This window comes from Oncorhynchus masou, chromosome 31 (genome assembly GCF_036934945.1).
Source record: "Oncorhynchus masou masou isolate Uvic2021 chromosome 31, UVic_Omas_1.1, whole genome shotgun sequence".
Classification (NCBI taxonomy): domain Eukaryota; kingdom Metazoa; phylum Chordata; class Actinopteri; order Salmoniformes; family Salmonidae; genus Oncorhynchus; species Oncorhynchus masou.
The window spans coordinates 58,606,445-58,629,790 of record NC_088242.1 but is presented as its reverse complement, the minus strand read 5'-3'; the positions used below and the strand labels follow the sequence as shown (position 1 = coordinate 58,629,790).

The 23,346-nt window shown below is 42.4% G+C and overlaps 1 protein-coding gene across 1 annotated transcript in view; it reads right to left on the bottom strand.

Moving 5' to 3' along the window:
* LOC135524194 (bcl-2-like protein 13) overlaps window positions 1-23,346 on the bottom strand; it is a 40,515-nt gene that overhangs the window by 16,615 nt on the left and 554 nt on the right. The window contains exons 2-6 of the mRNA XM_064951508.1: window positions 22,884-23,061; window positions 5,853-5,960; window positions 5,542-5,698; window positions 1,905-1,977; window positions 1,069-1,197 (exon numbers count right to left, since the gene is read on the bottom strand). Of these exons, the coding sequence (XP_064807580.1) occupies window positions 1,069-1,197; window positions 1,905-1,977; window positions 5,542-5,698; window positions 5,853-5,960; window positions 22,884-23,001 (585 nt within the window). The 5' untranslated portion in view covers window positions 23,002-23,061. The remainder of the gene's footprint in view (window positions 1-1,068; window positions 1,198-1,904; window positions 1,978-5,541; window positions 5,699-5,852; window positions 5,961-22,883; window positions 23,062-23,346) is intronic.

Genomic DNA, 23,346 nt, shown 5'->3' with positions numbered 1-23,346 from the left:
AGCACATTGGATGACTCATTTGTATTCCATTCACCCAGTTCAATGTAACATGGATTGGTTTAGGCTTCAACATGACTCACATTTGCCCTATACCCATCATGAGGTTGCTACAAACTACCCTACAAATGAATGTTATAAACGTAGGTGCACAGATTGATACAAATTGGAATAATCAAGGTGACAGAGTGTGACAAATTCAATACTGACTTGCACACTCTTGTCTGCATCTAGTTGATCTGGAGTGTAATCATTAGTCCAAACCAGTTGCAAAATGTTCCATTCTGTAACTAAAACAAGAGTTTATTTTGGACTAATTCACTTAGGTCCCTCCCAGTTCAGTTCTGTGTGCTTCCGTTTAAGAAAAGGTTTTGCAACAGAATCAGCGGAATGAACACCCCTGATGACAGTTCACTTTCATAGCAGCGTCATCACTTTGCTCATTGTATAATTCTATGCACTCCTCCTCTCACCTTTTCCCTTTGCCTGTGGACTTCAGTGCACATCACAACAGCGGTCTGTGACCAGGTGCAAAAACTTCTAAGCCAAACCACCATAAACACGAAACAGCCTGTTGTCACCATATTAACTTAAGTCAACAAACTAGAACTAACGCATTAGTAAACCCTCAATCACACAGTAAGCACTTTAATAGTTACACCAGCAGGCCCCGGTGGCAATAAATGAATAAAACACAAAAGCTTACCTTAATTTGGAAGAGTTGCCGTGTTGGATAGCCTTAGCCTGCTAGCTAACATAAATAACATGACACTTCAGAGTCAAGTTGATGAGTAGGCTAAATTAGCTGCATTAGCTAAGTGAGTGAAAAGTAAACTAAAGAGTTCTCTCCTCTCGTTCTCTCTCAACAATGACTAAATGCCATTACAGCCAACCATGTACAGTGGATCTCTGGCACCCTCCTCTGGCTATAGTGTGTTGTGAAAAGAAACAGCAGCCATCAGGTCAAGGCTGAAACATTAATCTGCTTGAACTCTGCATAAGATATTAATAAGTGGTTCATTCTTGGCTTGTCCTCCGTCCCATCCCTCCCCTTGTCCAATGTCCACTCACCCATCCTCCCTGCCGGATGATGTAGTCTGCCTCAGCCTCCTCCAGGAAATTGACCCCCAGAGGAAGGAGGGTGGCCAGGATCTGTCCTTCTCCCTGTAGTGCCTGCAGCAGCACTAAAGGCACCAGCACCTGGGGACAGTGAGGGCAGAGTATTAGGCCCAGTTCAAGACACTACCAAAAAGGAACCAGGATGGGTAAAAGCAAAATGGTGGTTCCACCAGGACTTTCAACAAGGCTAAGGGGAGCTTCCACCACACAGATTCAGGGATGGCACGGTAATTGTATAATCATGTAACTGCTAATTATGAATGAAGACCGTGGGAAAAAAAAATAAAAATCATAACAGTAAAAAAAAAATAATAATCCATGTTATTACTCAACTTCATATTCAAGTTGACAAACTTTACCCAAAATCAACAAAGTAGTTTGGCTTACATCTAACAGCAGATAAGGAGAGACCAGACAAAAGTAGCTCGTTTTGTGTTGTGGACTAAACAGCTGACTGAAGGCAGGACATACATTTGAGTCTGTTTGTGATGACATGGACTCGTACGTGATGAAACTTTGTTGCTTGTTTCAGCAAGGTGTTATAGCAAACCAGTCTTCGGTTGCCTGTGTCTTTTTTGCTATTCAAACGATAAAAAAACATGACCGCAGTCAATTGGCTGACAAATACCAGTCATTCCAAAATTCCATGATCGTTGCAGCCCTAATCAGATTCCTTTAGGTGTTTGCAGATCCTAAGAGCTAGGGAAAAAGCTTCTAGCTTGTTTCTGAACTAGGCCTAATAGGTTGTCAGGCAGTAACAGCAGGTGCAAAGTAGAGAGATCCCTCACCTTGGTCCAGCCGCTCTGCGTGTGGCAGGAGACGTCTTGTGCTGCTTTTCTGAAACGCTCGTAGTCCAAAGGGCTGCCAAATGAACACACAGTGATCATTCGCCAATGACCTTGTAAGTAACTTGAGAAATGCATGCGTCACAGAAAGCTGGTTTATAAATATGGTTAAGCTACATTAGACATATCCATTCCTAGTCTATGTGATATGAGTAATGTTCTTACATTTCTGTAACTTGAGAAAATTAAACAAAAGCCTATGTGCTAGTTAGTCATTTATTAAACCTATATGGAGAGTTTCTTAGAAGGCCTCAGTGGCACAAGGCACTGCATCTCAGCGCAAGAGGCGTCACTAGAGTCCCTGGTTCGAATCCAGGCTCTCACTTCCGGCCGTGATTGGGAGTCTAGCCTGGCATTATCCGGGTTTGGCTGGGGTAATTGTTCGCCGCACATCATTGTAAATAAGAACTTGTTCTTAACTGACTTGCCTAGTTTAAAAGGTGAGAATGTATTTTTTATGAATAAATCCATATTAAAAGCGCAGTTAAAAAAAGACTGAAGTAGTCATATAATACAACCTCATACAAAATGTCCATGTGCTGTTCTGAACTTGCTAGACAGGAACACTTTCCCTAAGACAGTATGAAAGGCACCATCAACTCCACCCTGACTGTAGGCCTACTGTACAGGTGAACCAGAGACGCATGCATATTTATGCTGAGGAGGCTACCCAGGCACTACTGTGCTGTCTATTCAAGGACTCTTGAAGGCACTGAAACATGCATTTTCCCAACCAAAAAGGTCAACTACCAAACTAATAGGTTTCAAAAAAAAAAAAGGGAAAACCACAATACAAAGAATTTACTAAACCTGTTCTTTTAAAAAGGGTGAACAGTGAACACTACATCGGGCTACTCATGCTGCATGCACACACACAATGAGAATGTTTGGCTAGATGTACACCAGACGAGAACTGCCCCCTCTCATTGAAGCCACAAAGTTCAAGGCCGACTGCAGTACTGCAGGCATTGTTTTCAGAAAACAGGATCCCATTATAGTGAACAGGAGGATGGCAATCTTCATGGATAAAAAAATAAATAAACCTGGCACCAATAATTGCTTCTTACACCAGATGTAAGTTATGATAGGTTACACAGAATAAGTTAATGATAATTTAATAGTACAACAGCTAGCTCCAAGTCTTTATACAGTTGAAGTCGGAAGTTTACTTTTGTGACAGTTTGTGACATGTCAGAATAATAGAGAGAATGATTGATTTCACCTATCCCTTAATCACTTTCCCAGTGGGTCAGAAGTTTACATACACTCAATTAGTATTTGGTAGCATTGCCTTTAAATTGTTTAACTTGGGTCAAACGTTTTGGGTAGCCTTCCACAGGCTTTCCACAATAAGTTGGGTGAATTTTGGCCCATTCCTCCTGACAGCTGGTGTAACTGAGTCAGGTTTGTAGGTCTCCTTGCTCGCACACGCTTTTTCATCTCTGCCCACAAATGTTGTATAGGATTGAGGTCAGGGCTTTGTCATGGCCACTCCAATACCTTGACCTTGTTGTTCTTAAGCCATTTTGCCACAACTTTGAAAGTATGCTTGGGGTCATTGTCCATTTGGAAGACCCATTTGCAACCAAGCTTTAACTTCCTGACTGCTGTCTTGAGATGTTGCTTCAATATATACACAATTTCCCTCCCTCATGAGGCCATCTATTTTGTAAGTGCATCAGTCCCTCCTGCAGCAAAGCACCCGCACAACATGTTGCCACTCCCGTGCTTCACGGTTGGGATGGTGTTCTGCGGTTTGCAAGCCTCCCCCTTTTCCCTCCAAACATAACGATGGTCATTATGGCCAAAGTTCTATTTTTGTTTCAGACCAGAGAACATTTCTCCAAAAAATACAATCTCGGTCCCCATGTGCAGTTGCAAACCGTAGTCTGGCTTTTTTAATGGCTGTTTTGGAGCAGTGGCTTCTTCCTTGCTGAGCGGCCTTTCAGGTTATGTCGATATAGGCCCCTTTTTATTGTGGATATAGATACTTTTGTACCCGTTTCCTCCAGCATCTTCACAAGGTCCTTTGCTGTCGTTCTGAAATTGATTTGCACTTCCCGCACCAAAGTACGTTCATCTCTTGGAGACAAAATGCATCTCCTTCCTGAGTGGTATGACGGCTGCGTGGTCCCATGGTGTTTATACTTGCGTACTATTGTTTGTACAGATGAGCGTAGTACCTTCAGACGTTTGGAAATTGCTCCCAAGGATGAACCAGACTTGGAAGTCTAAAAAAAATATATTTTTTTAATTCTGAGGTTCTGGCTGATATCTTTTGATTTTCCCATGATGTCAAGCAAAAAGTCAGAGTTTGAAGGTCGGCCTGAAAAACACCTCCAATTGACTCAAAATATTTCCTGGAATCTTCCAATCTGTTTAAAGGCACAGTCAACTTAGTGTATGTAAACTTCTGACCCACTGGAATTGTGATAGTAAATAAGTGAAATTGTCTGTAAACAATTGTTGGAAAAATTACCCGTGTCATGCACAAAGTAGATGTCCTAACTGACTTGCCAAAACAATAGTTTGTTAACAAGACATTTGTAGAGTGGTTGAAAACTGAGGTTTAATGACTCCAACCTAAGTGTATGTCAACTTCCAACTTCATCTGCATGAACGTGCCTTAGGCATGCTGCAGAGGCATGCAGATGTGGCCAGGGCAATAAATAGCAATGTCCGTACTGTGAGATGACTAAATGACTTAAATGTAGATGTTTAAGAAAGCGCTACAGGATGGACAGCTGATCGTCCTTACAGTGACAGACCATGTGTAACACCTGCACATCCGAACACCACACCTGCGGATGGCAACAACTGCCCGAGTTACACCTGGAATGCACAATCCCTCCATCAGTGCTCAGACTGTCCGCAATAGGCTGAGAGAGGCTGGACTGAAGAGCTTGTAGGCCTGTTTTAAGGCAGGTCCTCACCAGACATCACTGGCAACAACGTTGCCTATGGGCACAAACCCACCTTTGCTGGACCAGACTGGACTGGCAAAAAGTGCTCTCCACTGACGAGTCACGGTTGTGTCTCAGCCACCCGGGGGTGATGGTCGGATTTGCGTTTATCGTCAAAGGAATGAGCGTTACAGCGAGGCCTGTACTCTGGAGCGGGATCGATTTCGAGGTGGAGGGTCCGTCATGGTCTGGGGCGGTGTGTCATTGCAGGCAATCTCAATGCTGTGCATTACAGGGAAGAGTAGGCTCATCCTGACATGACCCTCCAGCTTGACAATGCTCCCGTCAACGCAGGAGGTCTTCTGGTAGGCCGTCATAGTAAATAAGTTTGTTCTTAACTGACTTGCCTAGTTAAATAAAGGTAAAATAAATAAAAGTACCCTGATACTCAATGAAAGGGGTAACACTGAGCTAGCCTGCAAAGTCACTTCCTGGAGTAGCTCAAACTGCGCGTGTTATTTCTACATAAATTGCCTATATGAGACGCCATCTTAACCAACCTCTTTGGCTTCAAATGCTCTATCAAGTCTTCACATTGAAATGAATGGCGTCACGTGATTGATGGCTTTGTCCATTCATAGATCGTCATTGGTGTATACTGCAGAACAGACACTCACGCACTGAGGAGTGTGTGTACAGTGGAGGTCAGGTGTGTGTCCAGGTCTCTGGCCACCCGGTCGCCCAGAACAGCAAGGCAGTCCTCGATGGAGCTCTCTGGGTTGGCAGGGCTGAACACCGGAGACATGTGGCAGTCGAAGCCTGTACTGGAGAAGTCTGCAAACACACACAACCATTAAATGTCTTTAACAGTCCCAGTTGTACAAGAGCAGTGTGATGAGAGTCGAAAGACCCAACTATTAGCATGCTCAGATGTCGGTGTTGTGAGGGCATACAATATCTGTGGGTGTGTGTGCGCACATCCTCTTACAGGCTGAGATCTCATCTTCCAGTTGCCTTAGCTCTTCCTCTATCTGTCCTTTCATCACACTGTTCCGCTCTCTCTCCATCGCTCTGTCCACAGCATACTGGTCATCTCCTGGAAGGGAACACAGATACTCAGATAACAGGCACATATTTAGAATCAATGACATTATGTTTCCACTGTTCCAGTGATTATTTGTTGTCGACATTTAGAAAGTTGTCATAGAAAACAGACAAGACAATTGCCTGCTACAGTATGTTTCCATTGAACTGTCTTGTGTTGAGAAAAACAGCTGAACGTCAGAACTAAAAAAGGTAAAACACTTAAGCCAAAATCTAGTGTTTAATAAAATTAAATGTTGAGGTTTCCATTATCCAAATTGCGCATTAGTAAATTGGTGACAGCCTGGACGCCTTCCCTCCTATTTGTTTCATGTCTCAGGTACAGTGGGGAGAACAAGTATTTGATAACCTGCAAAATCGGCAGTGTTTCCTACTTACAAAGCATGTAGAGGTCTGTAATTTTATCATAGGTACACTTCAACTGTGAGAGACAGAATCTAAAACAAAAATCACATTGTATTATTTTTAAGTAATTAATTTGCATTTTATTGCATGATGCAAGCATTTGATCACCTACCAACCAGTAAGAATTCCAGCACACAGACCTGTTAGGATGGCTTCTTAAAGAAAAACTGTTCTCCACTCATTACCTGCATTAACTCCATACAGTGAAACTTGTACTCGAGTAAATTTGAAATACAGAGACCCACAAAAGTGTGAACACCCCTTCAAATTAGTGGATTCAGCCATACACATTGCTGCAGGTGCATAAAAAAAAAAAAGCACGGCCATGTCAGTCCTTTGTTGACCTTTGTTTATAGCATCGAGTCTTCTTGGCTATGACGCTACAAGCTTGGCACACCTGTATTTGGGAAGTTTCTCCCATGCTCTACAGATCCTCTCAAGCTCAGTCAGGTTGGATGGGGAGTGTTACTGCACAGCTATTGTCAGGTCTCTCCAGAGATGTTAGATCGGGTTCAATTCGGGCTCTGGCTGGGCCACTCAAGGAACTTCAGAGACTTGTCCCGAAGCCACTCCTGCGGTGTCTTGGCTGTGTGCTTAGGGTCGTTGTCCTGTTGGAGGGTGAACCGTCGCCCCAGTCTGAGGTCCTGAGCAGGTTCCCTCCAGATATGACGCTTGGAAGTCAGCCCAAAGACTTCAATCTTGGTTTCATCAGACCAGAGAATCTTTCTCATGGTCTGAGAGTCCTTTAGGTGCCTTTGGAAAACTCCAAGCAGGCTGTCATGTGCCTTTTACTGAGGAGTGGTTTCCGTCTGGCTACTACCATAAAGGCCTGATCGGTGGAATGCTGCAGATGGGTGAACCTTCCAAAAGGACAGCCATCTTCACAGAGGAATTCTGGAGTTCTGTCAGAGAGACCATCAGGTTCTTGGTCACCTCACACGATTGCTCAGTTTTGCCGGGCGGCCAGCTCTAGGAAGAATCTTGGTGGTTCCAAACCTCTTCTATTTAAGAATGGTGGAGGCCAGTGTGTTCTTGGGGACATTCAAAGCTGCAGACATGTTATGGTACCCTCCCCAGATCTGCCTTGATACAATCCTGCCTCAGAGCTCTACAGACAATTCCATCGACCTCACGGCTTGGTTTTTGCTCTGACATGCACTGTCAACTATGGGACCTTATATAGACAGGTGTGTGCCTTTCCAAATCAAGTCCAATCAATTGAATTTACCACAGGTGGACTCCAATCAAGTTAGTTGATGAACGGAAAAAGGATGTACCCGAGCTCAATTTCGAGTCTCGTAGCAAAGGGTCTGAATACTTCTGTAAATAAGAACTAATAAGTTTAGTTATTACATTTGCAAAAATGTCTAAAAACCTGTTTTCACTTTGTCATTATGGGGTATTGTGTGTAGTTGAGGAATTTTTATTCTAGAATGGATAAGGCTGTAACGTAACTAAATGTGGAAAAAGTGAAGGGGTCTGAATACTTTCCGAAAGCACTGTAGGTATGCAAGTATGCATGTGTGTATGGGTGTATGAATCCTCCATGGCACAGTTGTCAATGTTTTGGTCCTTAAATGAAAGAAAGTATATCAGTTTCATTCATCACAGATTCTCTTTAACCAGTTTTGGCCTTTTATGCAGGGCCGACAGGCACGTTCATTAACTTCTTCCACTTGCCCCTTACATTTTTGCGGAAATGCTTCAATTAGTTGCTTGTCATTTTGGGCAGAGCAGACATTTCCATATATTTTTGTTCGCTGCATGTGTGACATAAATAGGACTGGTTGAGTTATGATTATTGTAATTTACAAAACATTTATTGTTTAACCATAGGGTTGCAAATGGTCGTAAACTTTCCGGTATAAATCTCCGGGATTTTTCAGAAAATTGTCCATGGAAAGTTAAGCCTGGGAATTTGGGGAATTTTGCTTAAAATGCATTAAAAAAATATACAAAAATATTTCCTAATAAGTGAACCTTTTTCTGTGGGAAAACTACACCCAATTCAAACTTCTTCCATTTATAGAACAGCGTACATTTTGGACACCAAGTATGCTGGCAAGAGGATCCTGTCTGGTGCAGAGATCAATAAGCCCTATGGTGTCATCACTACTGTGACTCGCCACCTTGGCCTGGATGAGGGCCAGGTTCTTGGCAGTCTGGCAAAGTACACTTCCAAGCAAGGGCTTTGGAATGGAGATATATGTTGGCATTACTGCCATATTACCTCATTAGCCACCTGGTGGAAGGGATTTTGTGGATCTGAGGCTCTTTCCCCGGTTGCCTCCATCCTCCAAATCCCGCCAACATCAGTCGCCTCAGAGCGCAACTGGTTCTTGTTTAGGAACACACACACACACACACACACCAAAGCACGCAACAGGCTGACCAAGACAAGGGTAGAAAAATTGGTGGCCATCTGGGCAAATTTGAGGCTTTTGAGCTTGACAACGAGCCATCCTGAAGGTTGGAAAGTGACAGTGAAGATGAGGCCTAAGAGTGATGTTCAAGAGGGGGACATTGAGGAGGTCCAGGGAGAAGACATGGAAGCCTGAGAGGAAGACAATCAAAGCTTGAGATTGTAGACTATAATTTTGTAGATGCATGTTGAAAACGTTTTTGGGAGATGCGGTGGATCATTGGGGATCATTCAATATTCCCTTTTTGTTTTTCAGTGAAATCATCCCATGAGAAGAGTCAACTCATTTAATTAAAGTTCAATTCATAACAATTGTTTCTTCTATTGGAAGGATTTAATCATTTGCAATTATGTCTACTTATGATAAGGTAAAAATGTTTATTTTTCTGTCTCCATATGATATGGTAAATATCCAATGCAAAAAAACATGTAAATTAGATGTTATTCATTCCCATATATTCCCGTTAATTTCCACCTCTGAATATTCCCCAAAATGGGCAACCCTTTTTAAACCATAATATGTATTCTGTCTTTTCTGATGGACTAAACTGAAATTGCAAACACCTTTCTATGGCTTGTTTTAAACGATAGCAATATTGTGGAGAGGATTTCATTTTCAAATAACCGAAACAGAGAGGTTGTAATCTGAATAAAGGGGAAAATGCCATTTGTGAACACGGATTGAGCCATTCTTACTAATCTGCTAGTGAACCAGTTCGGACTTAAGTATAGCTTTTGTATGACTGAAGCCATTAGTGAGAGGTCCTAATGCTTTAATATTTTCTGCCCTCTGAATTCATAAATAGGCCTGTTTCATTTTGTTTGGCTTGCCATTCCAAATAAAATATATTTTTGTTCATATAATAATTTATTTTTTTAATAATATTTTTTTTTCTTTTTTAAACAGCTAGTTAGGTGTAGGCAGGGCCACAAGCAAATAAGTAAACTGAGATACGACTAAAGAGTTAATTCAGGGTGTTTTTCCCACAAATAGGCAGGTGTTGTCCTTTCCATGGTAGCGAGATATTTTTACTAACATGTATTGTAACGGAATATGAAAAACGTCAGACCATTTTATTGGTAAACTACCTGGTAATGTAAAAGTTGAATTATTTTGTGGTCAAATACATAACACTTATCATAATTTGGTTGCAATACAGAAAGGTTAGAAAAATTATCTAGATCCTCTGAGGCTGTGGAGGGATCCAAATTGTGGATTTTAAAGAAACCATGAACCCCTTTGATTTTAAGCCGCTTGATATTATAGTTGGATCTGATTTTAATAGCCAACATTGGTGGTCATAATAAATAGTTATGCCGATAGTGGACAACTTTGTTCTACTCCAACAGTTAAATACTTTGAGAAGTAGCCATTATTTACTATTTTACACATAAGGTTACTATCTATATCATACACACACACAGACACAACTACATTTATATATACATACACGCCTTCAAATTAGTGGATTCAGCTATTTCAGCAACAACCGTTGCTGACAGGTGGATAAAAATTTAGCACACAGACATGCAATATCCATAGACAAACATTGGCAGTAGAATTGCCTGTCCTGAAGAGCGCTGACTTTCAACATGGCAAAGTCATAGGATGCCACCTTTCCAACAAGTCAGTTGGTCAAATTTCTGCCCTGCTAGAGCTGTGTACCGGTGGATCCATTTCAAGGCCTCCCTTCAAACTTGGTGCCTCTTTGCTTGACATCATGGGAAAATCAAAAGAAATCAGCCAAGACCTCCACAAGTCTGGTTCATCCTTGGGAGCAATTTCCAAACACCTGAAGGTACCACATTTATCTGTACAAATAATAGTACGCAAGTACAAACAAGAGGTCGACCAATTATGATTTTTCAACGCCGATACCAATTATTGGAGGACAAAAAAAAAAGATACCGATAATTCGGCCTATTTTTTCACATTGATTTGTAATAATGACAATTACAACAATACTGAATGAACACTTATTTTAACTTAATATAATACGTCAATAAAATCAATTTAGCCTCAAATAATGAAACATGTTCAATTTGGTTTAAATAATGCAACAACAAAGTTGGAGAAGGAAGTAAAAGTGCAATATGTGCCATGTAAAAAAGCTAACGTTTAAGTTCCTTGCTCAGAACATGAGAACATATGAAAGCTGGTGGTTCCTTTTAACATGAGTCTTCAATATTCCCAGGTAAGAAGTTTTAGGTTGTAGTTATTATAGGACTATTTCTCTCTATAACCATTTGCATTTTATATACCTTTGACTATTGGATGTTCTTATAGGCACTTTAGAATTGCCAGTGTAACAGTATAGCTTCCGTCCCTCTCCTTGCCCCTACGTGGGCTCGAACCAGGAACACATCGACAACAGCCACCCTCGAAGCATCGTTACCTATCACTCCACAAAAGCAGTGGCCCTTGCAGAGCAAGGGGAACAACTCCAAGTCTCAGAGCGAGTGACGTCAACGATTGAAACGCTATTAGCGCGCACCCCACTAACTAGCCAGCCACATCGGTTACACTAGCCTAATCTCGGGAGTTGATAGGCTTGAAGTCATAAAGTCATAAACTGCTCAATGCTTGAAGCTTTGGAAAGAGCTGCTGGCAAAATGCACGAATGTGCTGTTTGAATGAATGCTTACGAGCGTGCTGCTGCCTACCACCGCTCAGTCAGATACTTGTATGCTCAGTCAGATTATATGCAACGCAGGACACGCTAGATAAACTAGTAACATCAACCATGTGTAGTTAACTAGTGATTATGATTGCTTTTTGTAAGATAAGTTTAATGCTAGCTAGCAACTTACCTTGGCTTACTGCATTCGCGTAACAGGCAGTCTCCTTGTGGAGTGCTACAAGTGGCAGGTGGTTATAGCGTTGGACTAGTTAACTGTAAGGTTGCAAGATTGGACCACCCGAGCTGACAAGGTGAATATCTGTCGGTCTGCCCCTGAACGAGGTAGTTAACCCACTGTTCCTAGGCCGTCATTGAAAATAAGAATTTGTTCATAACTGACTTTCCTAGTTAAATAAAGAAAAATATAAAATCTGCCAAATCAGTGTCCAAAAATAGCAATTTCCGATTATGAAAACTTCAAATCGGCCCTTCCGATTAATCGGTCGACCTCTAGTACAAACACCATGGGCCTACGCAGCCATCAAACCGCTCAGGAAGGAGACTCATTCTGTCTCCTAGAGATGAACGTACTTTGGTGCAATAAGTGCAAAACAATCCCAGAACAACAGCAAAGGACCTTGTGAAGATGCTGCAGGAAACGCGTACAAAAGTATCTACATGACTCGTTTTACTATGTCGACATAACCTGAAAGGCCACACAGCAAGGAAGAAGCCACTGCTCCAAAACTACCATAAAAAACCTGACTCTAGTTTGCACCTGCACATGGGGACAAAAATGTTACTTTTTGTTGAAATGTCCTCTGGTCTGATGAAACAAAAAAAATGACCATTATGTTCAGAGGAAAAAGAGAGAGGCTTGCAAGCCAAAGAACACCATCCCAACTGTGAAGCACAGGGGTGGCAGCATCATGTTGTGGGGTGCTTTTCTGCAGGAGGGACTGGTGCACTTACAAAATAGATGGCATCATGAGGGTGGAAAATTGTGTATATATTGAGGCAACATCTCAAAACATCAGCCAGAAAGTTAAAGCTTGGTCGCAAATGGGTCTTCCAAATGGACAATGACACCAAGCATACTTCCAAAGTTGTGGCTAAATGCCTTAAGAACCACAACATCAAGGTATTGGAGTGGAGCCCTGACCTCCATTTGTGGGAAGAAATGAAAAAGCGTGTGTGAGCAAGGAGGCCTATAAACCTTACACCAGCTGTCAGGAGGAATGGCCCAAAATTCACCCAACTTATTGTGGGAAGCTTGTGGAAGGCTACCCAAAACGTTTGACCAAGTTAAACAATTTAAAGGCAATGCTACCAAATACTAATTGAGTGTATGGAAAGTGATGAAATAAAAGCTGAAATAAATCACTACTTTTATTCTGACATTTCACATTCTTCAAATAAAGTGGTGATCCTAACTGACCTAAGACAGGGGATCTTTACTAGGATTAAATGTCAGGAATTGTGAAAAACTCAGTTTTTGGCTAAGGTGTACGTAAACTTCCAACTAACTGCACACACACACACACACATGCTGCAAGGCCCCAGAGCCTGCAACATCAGTAAGCAAGGGGCACCACCAAGACGACAATGGAGCTTTGAACATCCCACAGAGCACCATTAAATCCAGTATTTAAAACAATGGAAAAAACACAGCACCACAAAAAACCTGCCAAGAGAGGGCCACCCACCAAAACTCACAGACCAGGCAAGGAAGGCATTAATCAGAGAGGCAACAAAGAGACCAAAGATAACCCTGAAGGAGCTGCAAACCTCCACAGTGGAGATCGGAGTATCTGTCCACAGGACCACTTTAAGCCGTACACACCACAGAGCTAGGCTTTACGGAAGAGTGGCCAGAAAAAAAAGCCATTGCTTAAAGGAAAAAAATACGTAAGCACATTTGGTGTTCGCCAAAAGGCATGTGGGTGACTCCCCAAACATATGGAAGAAGGTACTCGGATCAGATAAAACTACAATTGAGCTTTTTGGCCATCAAGGAAAACACTGTCAGGCGCAAACCCAACACCTTTCATCACCCTGAGAACAACATCCCCGCAGTGAAGCATGGTGGTGGCAGCATCATGCTGTGGGGATGTTTTTCATTGGCAGGGACTGGGTAACTGGTCAGAATTGAAAGCATGATGGCTGGCGCTAAATACAGGTTAATCTGTTTCAGTCTTCCAGAGATTTGAGACGGAGGTTCACCTTCCAGCAGCACAATGACCTAAAGCATACTGCTAAAGCAAAACGTGAGTGGTTTAAGTGGATACCAATCCAATTGTGGTACGACTTAGATTGCTGTACACCTGCAGAACCAAGCCAACTTGAAGGAGCAGTTTTGCCTTGAAGAATGGGCAAAAATCCTAGTGGCTACATGTGCCAAGCTTATAGAGACCTACCAAGAGACTTGAAGCTGTAATTGTTGCAAAAAGGTGTCTTGAGAAAGTATTGACTTGGGGGTGAATAGTTAAGCACACTTAAGTTCGGTTTGTCTTATATGTTTGTTTCACAATAAAAAAATATTTTGCATCTTCAAAGTGGTAGGCATGTTGTGTAAATCAAAATCCACCAAAAATCTATTTTAATTCCAGGTAGTAAGGCAACAAAATAGTAAAAATGCCAAGTGGGGTTAATACTTTCGCAAGCCACTAATGTAGGGCTTAATGCTCCTGAAGTAATCTATTCAAAATCAAATATTCCTCTTTGCCATTATTTAGTTGTGTTAAGGGATTTTTTTTATCAATAATTACTAATTATGTATACATTTTAATCAGGACTGACTAATCAGAAAACAATTATGTTACTGTATAGATGTATGAATTTTCTTTAAACCCAAGTACTGAATATAATGTGTGTAAATATAATCAAGAATTAGAACAATGACTGTCTGTTCCTTGGTAGAAATGAATTAACTTATCGCTAGACTGGCTAGAATGCTTATCTACACAGGCAGACCTTGGCTCTGTTCATAAAGTATCTAAGTCTTGAGAACCATACAGCCATTGTACTGGAGCGGAGATGAGACGGGGTATTACGAACACTAATGACGTCAGCTTCAGTTTATAACCTGTGGTAAACTATCATGTCCAGTACTCGAGAATAAACACAGCTGGTTGATATTTGAGATTGGTCTCTGTCCATTTTATACAAATAAGAGTCTTACAAATTCTTAGGAAATGACAGAGTGTTTAATTTTAATTGGGTATTAAAACAGAGGAATATAATTCCTGTAACAAGTTGTGATATGGTTCAGTCAGCCAGATGCACAGTGCAAACATTAGTTATGTGCAAAACCTCTTACTGACTGTATGGTGTAATAACTGCAGGCCACAAACGTACACATACTGTAGGCCTATGTAATGGTTTACAGAGAGGTTAGGTTAAAAGGTACCAAAAAAATAAAAACTGTACTGTATGGAGACTATGGACACCAATCTAAAGAGCAAAGTTAAACCATTGTTCAATGCTCATCACTTTTTGACAGTCACACTTACAAGTAGCAGCAACGCACTCCCTCTCCGTTAAGTGTAGGCCCCTCAGGTGTGGATATTAAATATACCAAACAAGCTATAGGCCATAGCGGACAAACAGCACTGAGATGTACATATCAAAACATGTCGTGAATGTACACACACCCTTTTCAAGCTGCTCTCGCCTCCCTCACCTTCTCTAGCAATACACTCTCTGCTCTCATTATGGGCTTACAGGCCCAGATGCACACACACACACGTGAATTATTCACAACATCCATTGCATGTTGCTGGAGGCAGGCAGAGACCCACATGACAGGGCACACACACATCCCTCCCTCCCTGTTCTCCTCCACATCTCTTCAGCCCGCTCACTGGTTAGGAAACAAACAATGCATCCACTCAGCCAGAAAGGACCGTGGGAGGGGGCGAGTGTGATGCAGAGAGATATCATTGGGCCGCTGTGGATGATGCTCGGTCAGTTCACGCTGCCTCTGAAGCGGATTTGGTCAACTCCACTATGCTGTTAACATGCCAGCTATATGACTGGGCCCAAGGCTAGCCTCCTCCTACTCTCATTGGTTTGGAAGCAAGCAGCACAGCTAAAACAAGGCATCTGCCAACACATATGAAAAGAACACAGAAACAAGGGCATAGCACAAATTCTCCTTAGATAAAGTAAGAATGGATTGCTCAAGTCCATGATCAAGAATTAAATAGAACAGATCAACTAGCAATACTCAATAAATACTGTACTTATTTCTAGGTGAGGGTCAAAGGGAGGCAGGACTCTTTATCCAGGTAATGCTGTCTAGTACATCAGCCAATTTCCACACATCAAGCGTCTCATTCACCCTTAAACCCTCAGCTGGCCGCTCAAACTCACTCAGTGAGAAGCAATGAGGCTCCCTGTTGGTTTTGCCAGCCAGGCTAGGTGCTGGTTCAGCAGTCCGGTCTGCGCCCCTCTCTTTTCTCTTGACCGGTGGCGTGTGAGTAATGCTACCGAGATTGCACGCAACCGGCTGTCAGAACAAGGAGTGGGCCGAGCGGAAAGCAGGGATCAGACACTTCTCTACATTACCCACCCCCTCTGACAAAACAGACAAGAGGAAATACGGAGGTCCAGCCCCTCCTGTCAGAGCAAAAAGGTCTTTGCATTTCATAGGGAACAGTCACTTGTTCTTTAACCATGGCAATGACATGTGGTACATGGCAGACATCAGAGAACCCCAGAGCTCCTGCATGGGCTATCACGCCATCTGTATTTAGAGCAGTTCAGGCTAGTTAACAGAGGTTTTAATGGTTCCATTTAGTAGATCAAACCATTTCTCACCCTAACGCCAGTGACTGTCAACTGTTTTTGTTTGTGTTTATTTTACCTTTATTTTACTAGGCAAGTCCGTTAGGAACAAATTCTTATTTTCAATGACGGCCTAGGAACAGTGGGTTAACTGCCTGTTCAGGGGCAGAAAAACAGATTTTGTCAGCTTGGGGATTTGAACTTACAACCTTTTGGTTACTAGTCCAATGCTCTTACCACTAGGCTACACTGCCACCCTAGGGTTGGACGATGTCAACCTCTGTCGGAGGACGATGTCAACCAGTGTAGCCTATCATGGTTATACTCTCATAAAAAAAATTGTGATATACCACAGTATCACCCCCTATTGGCCAACCCCCTAAAAACATTGGGAATAAAAATTGTAATATACAAAAACTGCTAAAACCAAAGTTGTGCTATAGCGTGAAACTGCATGCAACAACTGGACGAATCATGACGAAAGTTGATGTCGAATCTGCTCTATTATTCTCTGTCCCCCACACACTAGACGACCAGCCTTTAGCCGTACCCTTATCCTACTCCTCCGTTGATGTAGAGGTTAACCCAGGCCCTGTAGCCTCAAGTTCCACTCCTATTCCCCAGGCGCTATCATTTGTTGACTTCTGTAACCGTAAAATCCTTGGTTTCATGCATGTTATCATCAGAAGCCTCCTACCTAATATTGTGCTAAAGCAGTGAATAAAACACTCCGCCAACCCTGATGTCCTAGCCGTGTGTGAATCCTGGCTTAGGAAGGCCACCAAAAATCCTGAAATTTCCATCACCAACTACAACATTTTCCACCAAGATAGAACTGCCAAAGGGGGTGGAGTTGCAATCTACTGCAGAGGTGTGTCATGCTATCCATGTCTGTGCCCAAACAATTTGAGTTTCTACTTTTAAAATTCCACCTTTCCAGAAACAAGTCTCACCTTTACCGCTTGCTATAGACCACCTTCTGCCCCCAGCTGTGCCCTGGACACCATATGTGAATTAATTGCCCCCAATTTGTCTTCAGAGTTTGCACTGTTAGGGGACCTAAGCTGGGATATGCTGAACACCCCAGCCATCCTTCAATCTAAGATATTTCCCTCAATCTCACAAATCATCAAGGAACCTACAAGGTACAATCCTAAATCCGTAAATACAGGCACTCTCAGATATCATCCTGACCAACCTGCCCTCTAAATACACCTCTGCTGTCTTCAACCAGGATCACAGTGGTCACTGCCCCATTGCCCGCGGTAAAATGACCACCCTTCATCACTGTCAAACGCTCCCCAAAACACTTCAGCGAAAAGGTCTTTCTAATCAACCTGGCCCGGGTATCCTGGAAGGATATTGACCTTATTCCGTCAGTAGAGGGTGCCTGGTTATTCTTTAAAAGTGCTTTCCTCACAATCTTAAATAAGCATGCCCCGTTCAAAAAAGGTACTACAAAGAACAGATACAGCCCTTGGTTCACTCCATACTTGACTGCCCTTGACCAGCACAAAAACATCCTGTGGCGTACTGCATTAGCATCGGATAGCCCCCGCCATATGCAACTTTTATGGGAAGTTAGGAACCAATATACACAGGCAGTTAAAAAAGCAAAGGTAAGCTTTTCTAAACAGAAATTTGCATCCTATAACACAAACTTCCAAAAGTTCTGGGACACCGGAAAGTCAACAGAAAATAAAAGCACCTCCTCCCAGCTGTCCACTGCACTAATGCTAGGAAATACTGTCACCACCAATAAATTTAAGATAATTGAGAATTTCAATAAGAATTTTCCTACGGCTGGCATTGCTTTCCACCTGGCTACCCCTACCCCAGTCAACAGCTCTGAACCCCCACAGCAACTTGCCCAAGCCTTCCCATTTCTCCTTCACACAAAACCAGATAGCTGATGTTCTGAAAGAGCTGCAAAATCTGGACCCCTACAAATCAGCCGGACTAGACAATCTGGACCCTCCCTTTCTAAAATGATGTGCCGAAATTGTTGCAACCCCTAGTACTAGTCTGTTTAACCGCTCGTATCATCGGAGATCCCCAAAGATTGGAAAGCTGCCACGGTCATCCCCCTCTTCAAAGGGGGAAACACTCCAGACCCAAACTATTACAGACCGATTTCGATCCTACCCTGCCTTTCTAAAGTCTTCAGAAGCCAAGTTAACAAACAGATCACCAACCATTTTGAATCCCACCATACCTTCTCCGCTATGCAATCTGGTCATGGGTGCACCTCAGCCACGCTCAAGGTCCTAAACGATAGCATAACCGCCATCAATAAAAAGACAATACTGTGCAAGCGTTTTCATCGACCTGGCCAAGACTTTGTCAATCACCGCATTCTTATCAGAAGACTCAACAGCCTTGGTTTCTCAAACGACTGCCTTGCCTGGTTCACCAACTACTTCTCAGACAGAGTTCAAAGTGTGTAAAATCGGAGGGCTAGTTGTCCGGAACCCTGGCAGTCTACAGGGGTGCCACAGGGTTCAACTCTGGCCGACTCTTGTCTCTGTATACATCAATGACGTCGCTCTTGCTGCTGGTGATTCTCTGATCCACCTCTACACAGATGACAACACTCTGTATATCTCTGGCCCTTCTTTGGACACTAAACAAACATCCAGACTAGCTTAAATGCCATACAACACTCCTTCCGTGGCCTCCAACTGCTCTTAAATGCAAGTAAAACTAAACGCATGCTCCTCAACCGATCGCTGCCCGCACACGCCCACCTAGCATCACTACTCTGGATGGTTCTGACTTAGAATATGTGGACAACTACAAATAACTACGTGTCTGGTTAGACTGTAAACTCTCCTTCCAGACTCACATTAAGCATCTCCAATCCAAAATTATGTAGAAATTGGCTTCCTATTTTGCAAGAAAGCATCCTTCACTCATGCTGCCAAACATACCGATCCTTGACTTCAGCGATGTCATTTACAAAATAGCCTCCAACACTCTACACGGCAAACTGGATGCAGTCTATCACAGTGCCATCAGTTGTCACCAAAGCCCCATATACTACCCACCACTGCGACCTGTATGCTCTTGTTTGCTGGCCCTTGCTTCATATTCATCCCCAAACCCACTGGCGCCAGGTCATCTACAAGTCTTTGCTAGGTAAAGCCCCACCTTAGCTCACTGGTCACCATAGCAGCACATAGTCCAGCAGGTATATTTCACTGGGCATCCCCAAAGCCAACTCCTGCTTTGGCCGCATTTCCTTCCAGTTCTCTGCTGCCAACAACTGGAACGAATTGCAAAAAATAACATAAAAATAAAAATCACTGAAGCTGGATTCTTATACAGTTGAAGTCAGACATGGACATAAACTAGTTTTAATGACTCCAACCTAAGTGTTTCAACCACTCCACAAATATCTTGTTAACAAACTATTGTTTTGGCAAGTCGGTTAAGACATCTTTGTGCATGACAAGTAATTTTTCCAACAATTATTTCACTATCACAATTCCAGTGGGTCAGAAGTTACCATACACTAAATTGACTGTGCCTTTAAGCAGCTTGGAAAATTATGTCATGGCTTTAGAAGCTTCTGATAGGCTAATTGACATCAGTTGAGTAAATTGGAGTTGTACCTGTGGATGTATTTCAAGGGCTACCTTCAAACCAGGTGCCTCTTTGCTTGACATCATGGGAAAAGCAAAATAAATCAGCCAAGACCTCAGAAAAGACATTATAGACCTCCACAAGTCTGGTTCATCCTTGGGAGCAATTTCCAAACACCTGAAGGTACCACGTTCATCTGTACAAACAATAGTATGCAAGAATAAACCACATGGAACCACGTGGCCGTCATACCCCTCAGGAAGGAGACACATTCTGTCTTCTAGAGATTAATGTACTTCGGTGCAAAAAGGGCAAATCAATCCCAGAACAACAGCAAAGGACCTGGTGAAGATGCTGGAGGAAACAGGTACAAAAGTATCTATATCCACAGTAAAACGAGATCTATATTGGCATAACATGAAAGGCTGCTCAGCAAGGAGGAAGCCACTGCTCCAAAACCGCCATAAAAAAGCCAGACTACGGTTTGCAACTGCACATGGGGACAAAGATCGTACTTTTTGGAGAAATGTCCTCTGGTCTAATAAAACAAAAATAGAACTTTGGCCATAATGACCATTGTTATGTTTGGAGGAGAAAGGGGGATGCTTGCAAGCCGAAGAACACCATCCCAACCGTGAAGCACAGGGGTGGCAGCATCATGTTGTGGGGGTGCTTTGCTACAGGAGGGACTGGTGCACTTCACAAAATAGATAGCTTCATGAGGAAGGAAAATAGTGTGTATATATTGAAGCAACATCTCAAGACAGCAGTCAGGAAGATAAAGCATGGTCGCAAATGGGTCTTCCAAATGGACAATGACTCCAAGCATACTTCCAAAGTTGTGGCAAAATGGCTTAAGAACAACAAAGTCAAGGTATTGGAGTGGCCATCACAAAGTCCTGACCTCAAACCTATAGTTTGTGGGCAGAACTGAAAAAAAGTGTGTTAGCAAGGAGGCCTAAACCTGACTCAGTTACACCAGCTCTGTCAGGAGGAATGGGCTAAAATTCACCCAACTTATTGTGGGAAGCTTGTGGAAGGCTACCCAAAATGTTTGACCCAAGTCAAACAATGTAAAGGCAATACACTCGATTAGTATTTGGTAGCATGTAAACTTCTGACCAACTGGGAATGTGATGAGACAGCTGAAATAAAATCACTCCTATTATTGTGACATTTCACATTTCTTAAAATAAAGTGGTGATCATAACTTACCAAAGACCGGGAATATTTACTAGGATTAAATGTCAGGAATTGTGAAAAACTGAGTTTAAATTTATTTGGCTAAGGTGTACGTAAACTTCCGACTTCAATTGTATATAGATTTTCCCTATTGTGTTATTGACTGTACATTTGTTTATCCCATGTTTAACTGTTGTTTGTGTCGCACTGCTTTGCTTGGTCTTGGCCAGGTCGCAGTTGTAAATGAGAACTTGCTCTCAACAGGCCTACCTGGTTAGATAAAAGTGAAATAAAATTTTAAAAGTTGTTGAACGCCTGGGCAGAAGCTAAGTGCTGGCAAATATTTTCTAAAACAATTTTCTGGTGGAGATCCAGCATGGAACAGGTATGCGTGTGCCTCGCTCACAAGGAGAAAAAGCGACAGTCAACAGACGAGGAACATGCCTTACTGTAGTGAGTTAGCCCATGATTTTATAACCTGGATAGAAGCGAAGTCTACCATCTTCAGAACAGGATAATAATTGCTTTACCTCATCCTCCCCTCTTAATATGCTATTGTTTATTATCTCTAATAAAGCTGTGATTGAGACCAGCCTATAAGACACACTTTCATTCTTGTTCTTTTTGAAATGGTTAACAGTGCCTCCTTAGGCTATTTGAATATTTGGGAAATAGGCTTCTGTTTATAAAACGTAAAGCTTTTATATTAGGCCTAGTAAGAGGATAGGTTATTGGCCATTTGGTTTTCAACCTCACATGGATGGATTTTCCTGCCCCTCACATATAATTTCTTTCTTAATATGCTTAAACTTGTCATTCAATTTTTCTATATTGATATGGTTTGTTCTCTCATTATTAGTACCTAGGCCCTATTACGTTTTTAGGCGATTCAAACATCTTTTTTAGATGGAACTCTGTTCAATGCATTCATTGTTTGATCGGGAGAAAAAACATGCACGCATAAATCTATGAAAGCATAGCCTAGCCCCAAGTCATATTGAATGGAGAAGGGAATATTGCCTAGGTTTTTGAAAACAGCTAAACAGAATATAGTTAAGGAGTGTCCATTATAAAAACAAATAGGTTTAGGCTATAAGGCCCATGCAACCAACAGAGCAAGAGAAAGACAGCGAGATTATATTCTCTGACTGGACCTTTTGCACTGCTTTGGTGGAATTCTCCACTCTGTCTAGCCTACATTCCTCTCCTACGTTCTGTAGACCTATAGAACCGAGTCCAATTATTGAAATAGGCTATATATCGAATAGGCAGATTACTCTGAATGTCCCTTGTGTGCTGCCCTACTCCATTCTTTACTGCATGTTGCCAATCATCGTTGATAGATGATGCCATTGTAATATCGCCCAACTCTACTGTCAACATTACTGGATTCTGTTCTATGTCTACATAACTAGGGTAGAGATACCAACATGCTTGGAAGTGGTGCCAGCCCAACCTGCCCATCCATTCTGTAAAGGCATGGTAGGACTCCAGGAAGCTTTGATTGACACATGCGTGCTGACCATGTTTGTGTGAGCTCCCATAATTAGGACAAGAGAAGACTAACAGTCCATTCGCTCAACCAAGACAGAATACAGGACAGCCTCTGTACTAAAGCTACTGGGCAGGTTTTCAAGCCAGAGACCAAGACAGCAATTACATATTTCTAATGAGAGCCAATGAAAAGGGGGATTGGCACTGGCAGGCAATCTGTATAGACGGGTCTGCACCCCAATTATTTACTCGAAATGTGCACTCGTACATGCTCTCGCATTGGTTTAAACAAAAACACTTACACCGATTTTAAATACATGGAGAGTGTGCTAATGGTGGAGAATTGGGAACGGGAAGCAGCCAGTCCCTCCTATCTCCAGTATCTTCCCCATCCTAATTTGGTGGGAGTGTCACTTACCTCCTCCAGCAGTGGACAGTAGCTGGGAGGGGGGCAGGAGGCCCAGGTAGTTGAGGACAATGTACTTAGTCTCATAGTGGAAACCCTCAGGCACAGAGGTGGAGCACAAGGCGGCCATTGAAGATATGCAGGGTCAGACTCAGGCACATGCAGTCAAATGTGGAAAAAGATCAAACTTCTGAAAGTAGGAAAAAAAGCACACTGGTTATTACAGGCAAGGTATCTAGTAAGAGCATATATGAGTGTAAGGTCAGAAAGTACAGAAAGTACAACGTAGGAAATATACAAATAAAGCATTGTGCACATTTCGTCCTGTCATGAGGCACAAAAACACATGGTCAAAACTGTTTTTTTTTGGATTGCATGTATGGGGATGACACTGGCAGCAGAGACTAAGCCTGAGGCACCAACAACTCAACATCTGTTCATTATCTCATCATACCATTCATATCATGGTGCGACT